Source organism: Colletes latitarsis, chromosome 11, assembly GCF_051014445.1.
Source record: "Colletes latitarsis isolate SP2378_abdomen chromosome 11, iyColLati1, whole genome shotgun sequence".
In the NCBI taxonomy this organism is placed as follows: domain Eukaryota; kingdom Metazoa; phylum Arthropoda; class Insecta; order Hymenoptera; family Colletidae; genus Colletes; species Colletes latitarsis.
This window is the reverse complement of record NC_135144.1, coordinates 15,084,737-15,095,718: the sequence shown is the minus strand read 5'-3', so window position 1 is coordinate 15,095,718 and position 10,982 is coordinate 15,084,737. Positions and strand designations below refer to the sequence as shown.

Below are 10,982 nucleotides of genomic sequence, written 5' to 3'. Positions count from 1 at the left end.
GTTTTATCGTCGATGGAATAAGAATCGCAGATGACTACTAAAGAATACGATTATACTTTGATATGCATCTTCGATTATATCGGAGTGGGAATGTTTGACTTGAATATATAATCTGTGTCGTGTATTTGTCTACTATAAAAGGCCGGAATACGAAACAGTCACAATAAGATTTCTATTTCTAAGTAAAATTTGCAAACTGATTACGTTAAACAGCGAGCAGAAGATTTTAATTTTGTGCAACAGGTGAGTGGTTTGTAACACAATCTTTGCCACGCGTTTAGGAAATTTTGCTTTTCTGACATTTTTAGTAAGCAAATAATGGTGAAAGCTATCAACATCTAAGAAAGAATAAGTTACATTTCAATTATCTGCTTTGTTGTGTATTGAAAAACTGAATAAGTGTTAAGTTGAATAGTAGAGTAAAAGTAAAGTACATTTTACTTTAAAATAAACACCACATATTTAACACTAGGTTTACGGTACGCGTCAATTTTACGCATTCAAATTCTAAACTTAACGTTATAGGACTCATAAATATTATTTGTTAGTAATTTATGTTGAATTGTATTTATGTAACGAATTATAATAAAAATATGCGCAACGAGTGTACGTAAACCTAGTGTTAATAAGCTGTATGTTTCGTGGAAAATATTTCGCGTAATTAACAACGTATAGCCGTTTCAAAGTTGAAATTATAATGATCAATTAAACTCACTTAGTGACTTGTTGTATATTGCCGTGGCAAGTTCAAGCTCAACTTATCGAAACTGTGAGATATTTTGCAAAGTATTTGTTTTTGAAGTTGTGTTTTCGTATCTTTACGCGTAACGTAATTTTTAGTTCGACTGTTTATAGTAATCAAATATTTTTTTTTGTAGCACACCCGATTTATTGTCGTTGATTATGTAAATAGCAAATCCATATACACTTGTCGAAACTCGAGCAGAGCGAACATTTTGCAATAATGATTATTTGGATATTGTTTCTCATAATCGTGGGATTTCTTATTCTACAATATGGAAAGTTTGGAAGATTGGATGACTTGGTCCCTGCACCTGAGTCTGTACCGGTATTTGGAAACCTCATAAGGCTACAAGTTCCGGCACGTAAGACCGAAAACCGATTTGATTCCTTATAAATTGAAGATGCAGACATTTAATCAGTTTTAATAATCTTTGTTTCGTAGTTTAGTTTCTATAGAAGAAGAAAAAGAAATTTGTAACTCTTTGCGTTTAGATTCAAGATGAGACAGAAATTAAAAGAATGATCGAATGTCGTTCGTCGTTTAATAACGATAAGGGTAATGAATCGAGAAAAACTTGATATAATTCTGTTATTGCAGCCCAAATTTGGAAGAAACTGCGACAATATGCCGATCAAGAATATCCAATCTACAGACTTTGGACAGTCATGACTACGAATCTTAATATTCGTCATCCGGACGACTTAGAGGTAATTAAAACAACTATTTACATACATAGTACATCCATAATTATCGCGTGTGCACAGATCCTTGTAAAAAAGAAACACAATACATGAAAAAAACTTTTCTGATTAATTCAAAAGCATCGCGTTTTTATCGTTGCATAATGTCTCATTTGTTGTAGACAATCATTGGAAATCCGAAATTTTCTCGGAAAAGCAATTTATACAAACTATTCAATAGTTGGCTCGGAACCGGACTTCTTACCAGTTCAGGTACGTACTATTTCGCTTTGTTTTTTTTTCCATTTTCACAGTGTCATGCTAGAAACCGAACAGTGTTATAGTCGCAAAAACATTATTTCTCAACGCTTGGACGTACCAGTTATAAGTTGTTTCTCCATTTGGTTTCTTTAAGGACCCAAATGGCAAGTACGGAGGAAGATATTGACACACGCCTTTCATTTCAATGTATTGCAAGAATTCGTTGACGTTTTCATCGAGGAATCGAAGTGTTTGACGGAATCCTTAAAGAGCGAAGGACCAACCGTTAAAAATCTGTTGCAATTTTACAGCGAGCACACGCTGAATATAATATGCGGTAAATTTCTATGTAATAAAAATTTCTTGTTTTTACATTAACCTTTGCAACCTATATTTTATCGTTTATTATTAGAATGTTTCAATAATGTTCAGACGACAGCACAACAGTGTTCAAGTGGTGGATGATTGGATGTTGGACGTTTTATTTTAATTTCCTTTGTTCAGATAACTAAATTCTTCCCTTTAAGAACTTCGATTAATTTGATCTATGACAGGAAATGAGAGTTATTAGATACTGTTGTTGGTACCCTAATTTATACTAATTCTTTAATTTTTCTTACGCACTATTCGCGTGGATACATTTTCAGAGACTGCAATGGGAACTTCCTTGAAAGATAAAGGGAGCAGCTTCCAACGCGAGTATCGAAGAGCTGTACACGATATTGGATATACTATCGTATATAGGTACGTAATTTGGCTTCAGAAATACATGTGAATATTTAAAGAGCTGAATCTACGATGTATATTATACTTTTCGAGTTATGGATGACGATGTATTTCTATGTATTGATTTTGTAGATACATGAGACCGTGGTTTAAGCCAGACTTTATTTTCAAATGGATCCCCATGGGATGGTTCGCGTCTAAGTTACTTAAAATATTACACGGTTTCACTAACGCGGTATGAATAAAATTTATAACTATTTCTACTCTTGTTAGATCTGACGTTAAATAAAGTAAAATTTTAAATCACGAATAATTCGTTTTCAAAGCTTCTATAGTGCTTTCAGTAATAATAAGAAGAATTATATTATTTTCTCGCATTATATTATCTTTCCTTCAAAAATTTGTTCGACACGATCACCTGGTTTGAAACAGTCTAATATTGCGTTAATGATACATATTACAGATCATCGCAGAAAGGAAAAACTATCACGATCAGACTAAAGGTCGATATCTATCCAATTTTGACAAGGATTCAAGCAAAGCGAACGTCGATGACGATGGCGGAAGTAAGTGGTGTCTGCTTACCATTAATTATAGTAACGTTTTCGATCTTCATAATATTGTTACGCGTATCTCTTCGCTTATTTGCAGTTCGCAAAAAAAAGCTAGCCATGCTCGATCTTCTGATAGCTGCTCATCGTAATAATCAGATAGACGACAAAGGTATCAGGGAAGAAGTTGACACTTTTATGTTTGAAGTACGTTTCTCCAATCTATGTTTGTTCTATTAACGACAATCATCTACGTGAAATAATTGTTTTTCGTTTCAGGGGCACGATACCTCGGCGATGTGTCTTTGCTTTACCACTATGCTTTTGGCTGAACACAAAGATATACAGGTGATTCTTCTTTAACTAATTTAATAATTCGTTAACTTGTTTCGACAAACTATATACTTGAAAGTGTTTCGGTGAATTCTTTCAGAATTTTTATTCGAAAGAAACCGTTTCAGTAAATATTTTTTACGATAGTTTTATCCGATGAGTGATTTCAGGATCGAGTTAGGGAAGAGGTGAACGCGGCTTTAGACCAAACTGGCGGCGAAGTAACTATGGCCACTCTACAAAATCTGCCATACCTCGACAGATGTATCAAGGAGTCCCTTCGACTTTATCCTAGCGTGCCGTTGATATCGCGTCGCACTGAAACGGACGTGGTTTTACGTAATTATTAAATAACCACGTTTCAAAGAATAAACACGCGAGATACACCGAGATAATGATTTTAACCTTTCTAGATAATTATAAAATACCAACCGATACGGAGGTCCACGTACACATACTAGACGTTCACAGAGATCCAAAGTACTGGCCAAATCCAGAAGTTTTCGATCCTGATAGATTTTTGCCCGAGAACACGAAGGGGCGACATCTTTATTCTTATGTACCTTTCAGTGCTGGCCCGCGAAATTGCATAGGTAAATATCAAACTCGTTACGAGTATTCCGAGATTTCTGAAATACAGAAAATTGTGGAACAAATTAACTTCAAGGGGTTGAAATTTTTGTATACCGTGTATAGTAGCTTTTACTGAATTTCTGTGTTTTTGATTTTTAGGGCAACGATTTGCTATGTTGGAAATAAAAGCATCATTATTGTTTCTAATACATAATTTCTATCTCGAGCCCGTTAACTACCTGAAGGATGTTACTTTTGCTTTTGATTTGGTGCTACGAACCGTGGAACCACTTCAAGTGAAATTCGTTCCCATTGAGACCACGCATTGAAAATGAAATGTTAATGACTAAGTATAGATCTCGAGAATAATATGTATAATTGTAGCGTTCGCGTTATTAATACTAAAGATAAGAATTGATCTACATTTAATGATACTTCGAGTACAAGATTGTTTTGCAAAGATTCGAAGTCCAATACAATAATTTGGAAGGACGAAAGCAACAAACTACATAAACAGTAACTAATTAATTTAACAAAGTAATTCTCTTGCGACGGGTTGACATTTTTTACATGATATTTATTAAATTATGAAACTACGCACTAAAATGATTAAAAAATGTCCTGTTTATCGTACTTTTCGAGTTTTGAACGACTAAAGAATATTATTTTGAACCGCGCTGCGAACATCGCAAGGAAGGCGCGTCACAATTTTTTGATAGACTTTCTAAAATTAAAAAGGAATATTGCCAGCTTCCTGACGTACGAAGAGTGCAAAAAATCGTCTAATGATTACAAATGTTATTCATTATGTTCTTCGATTTGATAAAATATACACTTTTAGCATTAAAAAATGGGTACAGGGTCTAAAACGGATGCGTTATTTTCCACTAAATTGATTACTTCTCCGATTTGAAGGAATTAAAATAGGGTGGAGGGATGCCAATGCGTCTATTACAATTCGATGAGTATCGTAAGATTGTAAACTCGATCGAAGCTCGTTGATTTCATTTTTTTTTACAAGTCTTGGTATAAGTTGCTCATTTGTATTATTTCGATATACATTCGATGATATTATACACGAAATACATCATTTAAATGACCATCGCGTCAACAGATCGTAATTTATTGGAATGTACAAGAGATCCCACAAAAAAAGTCTAATGGCGTCGTCTGAGATTATAATAAAATTATGATTATTAATTATTAAAGGGTGAATCGTGACGTGACGATTTTACCCAACGAAAGCTACGCACTTTGTTATGTACAACATAATTATTATTTACTGAAAATTATGCTTCAACTAAGTATGTATTCACCATTGGATTAAGACTCCTTTGTTAAGTTCACAAACGTGATTTGCATTTAAAAAATATGGTCGTGTCCTTGCAGAATAATGAATTTATTATGTAAAGTACTTTTAAATTTATTTACATAACAAGTCATCGAAAAAATCATGGATATTTTCGTGCGTATCCATAATTTAGCACATTGAAATCAGAGTTTGCGAATCGGCGTCTTTTGTTTTCGAAGCGTTGACGTACTGGAGATGATAGAATTCGCACCCTCTATGCGTTAAACATTACCGTTTGTATAATAAACATTACGATAATAAACGTTATACGAAGACTATTTGTTCTTAGTAACGTCGGACTGTCTGTTACTGGAAGTGAACCAACGATAAGGAAACCATAAAGTCTGGTTTACCGAAGCACTGGTTTTTGCGAATTTATACGAAACATACAGCGGTCAAAAAACAATTCCACTTTGTGATTTATTTAGTACTTAAATATTTTTAAAGAATTCAATGACCCTACTATTGCCCTCGTCGCGGTTAGTAATTTCTTCATGTTTGGGTTAAATTCGAGAATCGACCTCTGTTCCTCGTGCTTTCTGCATTCAATCAGTACATGTTCAATCATAAGATAGATTCTGCACGTTTTACAATTACGTGAAGCTGTTATTCCCACAAGGGGATCATATTACTATTTTTTCTCAGGATTAATTAATCGTGTTGGTATTAATCGAAAAGTTGTTTACCATTTTACGATTCTCAGATCTTGATTACAGAATTATAAGAATTTCAAATTTACAAGTGCGACATCCGTCCCGTGCTGTTCGAATCCCAGTGAGCTGACAGAGTAACCATACATGTACGCACTCGCACACAAAAAAACACTCATCGATACGCAGCTGCATGACTCTGGGCATACCTTTGTGGACTTTAATACATTTTTTCCCCAGTTTTAATAACTCTTTGCACACTAAAATCACGCACATCTTCTATTTTACGATTTCAAGTTTATTATGCGACAATATACCAAGTCTATAGCAGTAGAATAAATCTTTCCGGAGAATACGCCTCGCGAGGATGATGTTCCTGGTCTAAGTTGAAAATTATGTCCTTTGTCGCCTAAGTTTCTTTCATCCATTAAACGCTTTCAACTGATTTAAATATCTCATAATAAGTTACACCTTCCATGTCCCATTTAATGCAACGTAAAACTGTTTTCTCTCGTGGGTATTACGTTTTACAGTCGATGTTGATGGTCGACAAAAGTCTACTACTGTTCTTTACATTTAGGATTTTAAATAATTCATTTCTCGTCCCCTGTGGCGTATCTGACCGTTGACTTTTATTACCTGCTACGAGCATACGCGAAATCCATTTGTTTTAACGTTCTCATTTCGCGCAAGCGATCGAGTATAGCTTCCTTATTCGAACAAACTTGGCCTGCTGTGCATTTCAAATTTCAAATAAAAGCTCCGGATCGAGTACAGCCAAAAGACTTGGCCTCTGAATCGATTCGACAAGTTTATTCGTCGAATAAATGTGTTTTAATGGTCAGCAACTTATGAAATTGTCGAACACAGCATTTTTGTTTGTGTGTCTTTTTTTAAAAGTTTTAATGTCCATAAGAGTAGCATATGTCAAAGATTATGATGTTTTCGTAATCCCAAAGTAAGACGGTACATACGTGTGAATGAAAAACTGTGATTGATGGCATTTTTTTCGTGTGTATCGTAGTGGGCACACAGACTGTGACGAGGAGATATTTATCCGCGTAGACAGTATGCATTGAGATACTGTCATAGCAAGTCCTCTTATTCCGAGTCAAATGTGCGAATTGACATAGGAATTAGGAGACTTTCGTTCGGATTCGCTGCAACCTTGAAGGACCGAGGCGCGTTACAGGGTGAGCGGTCTGTTACTCCATGTTTCGTATTTAGGAAATGTCTACTGAAATTTTTAGCAAATAAGTAACCGTCCAAGCAAGTAAAATTAACTCTTACAGCTATTTAGAATTTATGGAGAAAAGTACTAACGGTGGAGAAAATTACATTTCAATAATTTGCTTTGGATTCTCGTTGGCATAAAATTTCTTACAGAAAATAACGTTATTAAATGGGGGGGAAAAATAAGTCAAATATTGAGATGATTTATTATATTATTGAATTAGAGATTGGAAGCGTGGAGAACATAAATTACATAGCTATGCGAATGAAACATTTTTTGAAACACTTTTTAAGTGCCTTATCCTCTAGTGTGTTTTGTTTTCGCAGCGCATTCATTGTCAGACGTAGAGAAGAATTAAAATTTCGGAATAATGATCACCGCAATATTGTTCTGCATAGTCGCAGCATTATTTGTACATTTCATTGTTCTACATTATGGAAAGTATGGCAGGATTATGAACCTGATACCGGGTCCTCGAGTAATGCCATTACTTGGGAACCTGTACGACCTCCATGTTTCGTCGTGTAAGTCAAACAAATAATATCGTTTATCGAGTGCTTCTTATCTATTGGCAATAGTAGAAATAAAAACCAATAACAACCTGTTATACGTTATTACAGCGGAAATTTGGAAACTTATGCGACAGTTGGGTAACCGATACTATCCGATTTATAGACTTTGGTCTTTTACTGTGCCATTAGTTTATATTCGCCATCCGGACGATGTTGAGGTAACGAAATAGTTATATAATTCCGAACACCACTATTCACATATTAATTAATAATATTTTGGCACGCTTGTAATTCTTGCTAATTTATACAGCTTACTACAGCTATAAAAAAAAACAAATGTATAATTAATGAAGAAAAGAAAGTTGTAATATGCATACACATACGCAACACTTTTAGTGTACGAATTAATTATTATAATTTACATGGAAAAACTTCTTTCGCGTTTAGACGATACTTGGAAATCCCAAATCCATCCAGAAAAGTGAAATGTACGATCTTCTCATGCCTTGGTTCGGAACTGGACTTCTCACCAGCGGAGGTATCATTTCTTTTCCCCGTTTCATTTTGACAAAACGATTCCAGGAATTGACGAGGAATTTATTAGGAATTTTAAAATGTGACCGGGATAAATGTACTGGTTATCGTTTGTTTTTCGTTTCCATTTCTTTCAGGTAGCAAGTGGAAGGTACGCAGGAAGATATTGACACCAGCCTTTCATTTTAACGTCTTGCAGCAATTCATTGACATTATTATCGAGGAATCCGAACGCATGACGGACTTATTGAAGAACGAAGGCGGTGCAGTCGTCAAAAATCTGATGCCCTTCTACAGCGAGCACACACTGAACGTGATATGTGGTAAACTATCGTGAAACTCTTGTACAAAATTCTACGAAAGTTATTGCAACCCGCGACTGCAAATCTATAATGTTTTCCTTGCACGTGTCTCGCGTGGATTTCATTTACAGAGACTGCTATGGGAACTTCTTTGAAAGATAAAGGGAGTTTCCAACACAAGTATCGAAAAGCGGTGTACGATATGGGAAAAGTTATAGTATATAGGTAAGTAATTTCTGATATACATCACCATACAATATACGCACAGTAACGATAGATTTTTGTGTATTGATTTCGTAGATTGATAAGACCGTGGGTTCATTCGCACGCACTTTTCAAATTCTTTCCCCAAGGATGGCATCAATCTAGATTACTCAAAATATTACACGGTTTTACTGACGAGGTGAGAAACATAATTTCTAATTTAAACTATCATCCACTTTGGTACTGGATTAAAACGAAGTCAACGATACGTTATAGATCATCGCGGAAAGGAAAGATTATCATGAAAAGACAAACGGCAAATATTTGACTGGATTTAACGACGATCCAAGTCTAAAGGATACTTCCGACGACGTAGGAAGTAAGTAATGTTTGTTTATCAACGATACTTCCCGTAAATCCCATTTTCACTTATTTTCATTTGTTTGCAGTTCGTAAAAGGAGGCTTGCTATGCTCGATCTCCTAATAGCAGCGCATCGAAACAATCAAATAGACGACAAAGGTATCAGGGAGGAAGTTGATACTTTTATGTTTAGGGTACGTTTCTCTATCACTGTTCCATTTCTTTAAATAAAAAGTATACAAAAATTTTTATTTTAGGGACACGATACCACAGCGGTGAGCCTTTGCTTCACTACTATGCTTCTAGCTGAACACAAAGAAATACAGGTGACTTATCTTTCAACAATTCAATACAATTAAGAAATCATCTTCGACTTCTAGACAGTATTACGTAAAGGTAGAATTAATTATAGCAAGCAACGAAGTTTAGAATAATTAATAATCAAATATCATAGCATTCGTAACAGTGTTTTTTTCAACTATGATGTTCCACTAGATCCTCTATTTTAAAGAAATATTTGCAACAATTAAACAAAGAATCTTTATTCCCGTCTTGATTCTTCAATTTCTATGGAAACATATAATATTTAATGTTCAAGAGGGTTAAGAAGCACTGCATATCGATATTTTCTTCAGGCTAAAGCCAGAGAAGAAGTGAAGGCGGCTTTGGAGCAATCTGGAGGCAAAATAACCATGGCCACCCTACAAAATGTACCATATCTCGAGAGATGCATTAAGGAATCTCTTCGACTTTACCCAAGCGTACCATTTATATCGCGTTCCCCGGAAATGGACGTTCGATTAAGTGAGTTACTAAACGTTATTTACCAATTGCGAGAAGCCACGAAAGTAAGATTCTCCACGATAATATTGTCAGGTAACAAGCTCGTACCGACTGAAACGGTGGTCAACGTGCTCATCGTAGACGTTCACAGAGATCCAAACTACTGGCCAAACCCGGAAGTTTACGATCCAGATAGATTCTTGCCTGAAAATATGAAAGGACGTCATCCTTACGCCTATGTACCTTTCAGTGCTGGTCCACGAAATTGCATAGGTACAAAATAGAAAGTCTTTTTAACAATACGAATACAGTTAACACCGAATTTTTGGTCTCTGGATTTGCAGGACAACGATTCGCTATGTTGGAGTTGAAAACAACATTGTTATTCTTATTAAACGATTTCTATTTCGAGCCCGTCGACTATTTGAGGGATATGGATATCGATGTCGATTTGGTCATACGTCCTACGCGCCCGATTCGAACCAGGTTTGTTCCCATCGAGTCTAAATGATGGGGATCAAACGTCGATGGCGGTACGTGGATTTCGAGAACAGTAAGTACAGTAAGTTCATGGTGATAATAATAACGATACGAATCGATTTAAATGTCATTTCAAATCCTAGACACGATGTTGCAAACACGATGGTTACGAGTAGAGCACATTAGATTTTGGAGCGTAAAGAAAGTCCAGGGTGTTTTTCGAAATTACCGAAGGTTAAGGAGTTTACTATTCTTACATATCTGGTGTTTTCAAATTAGTTTTTCTTCTTGAAGTTTCAAAGTTCAAGAAACAATGTCGTAATTTGTGTAATTTTTCATTGGATTTGAAACTATGGATGTCAGAAATTATATTTAATTATTTAAAAAGTCACAAATTGTTTTATATTTACTCAATTATCGGCACATTGGCGCGTAATTAGTTTAAAAAACAACGGCCCAAAGATGGAGCAATCGAAGTTTGTATGCATAATTATAATTCATATGATTTTAGTTCCTTACATTGTTCTACATCAAGAGATATATTTTATGTACTGTGGCAAATATATTTTGTAATAAATTTTTAAAAATAAGGTTTCTGTTGTATAAAAATATACTCTATATTCAATACGTATAATATGCGATAATTGTATGCATACTATAATGATTAATATTCTGTAATTCTACAACTGATTTTTTAGTCT

General features: G+C 34.9%; 1 protein-coding gene across 1 annotated transcript; it reads left to right on the top strand.

The window, feature by feature from the left end:
- Positions 1 to 949: 949 nt before the first annotated feature.
- On the top strand, positions 950 to 10,971 carry LOC143348322 (uncharacterized). Its single transcript, XM_076778405.1, has 25 exons — positions 950 to 1,106; positions 1,343 to 1,452; positions 1,608 to 1,698; positions 1,841 to 2,023; positions 2,334 to 2,430; positions 2,545 to 2,647; positions 2,876 to 2,978; positions 3,064 to 3,170; positions 3,243 to 3,311; positions 3,467 to 3,635; positions 3,710 to 3,889; positions 4,029 to 4,191; positions 7,465 to 7,628; positions 7,725 to 7,834; positions 8,064 to 8,154; positions 8,288 to 8,473; positions 8,584 to 8,677; positions 8,753 to 8,855; positions 8,933 to 9,035; positions 9,106 to 9,212; positions 9,276 to 9,344; positions 9,654 to 9,822; positions 9,895 to 10,074; positions 10,146 to 10,354; positions 10,425 to 10,971. The coding sequence occupies exons 1-24, from the start codon at positions 965 to 967 to the stop codon at positions 10,310 to 10,312; spliced, it is 3,060 nt and encodes a 1,019-aa protein (XP_076634520.1). The 5' UTR covers positions 950 to 964; the 3' UTR covers positions 10,313 to 10,354; positions 10,425 to 10,971.
- Positions 10,972 to 10,982: the final 11 nt, after the last annotated feature.

Coding starts and splice junctions, on each gene's coding strand:
- LOC143348322 (XM_076778405.1), top strand. CDS start 965: ATGATTATTTGGATATTGTTTCTCATAATCGTGGGATTTCTTATTCTA. Junction 1,453..1,607: donor GTCATCCGGACGACTTAGAG/GTAATTAAAACA, acceptor CATTTGTTGTAG/ACAATCATTGGAAATCCGAA. Junction 3,312..3,466: donor CTGAACACAAAGATATACAG/GTGATTCTTCTT, acceptor GAGTGATTTCAG/GATCGAGTTAGGGAAGAGGT.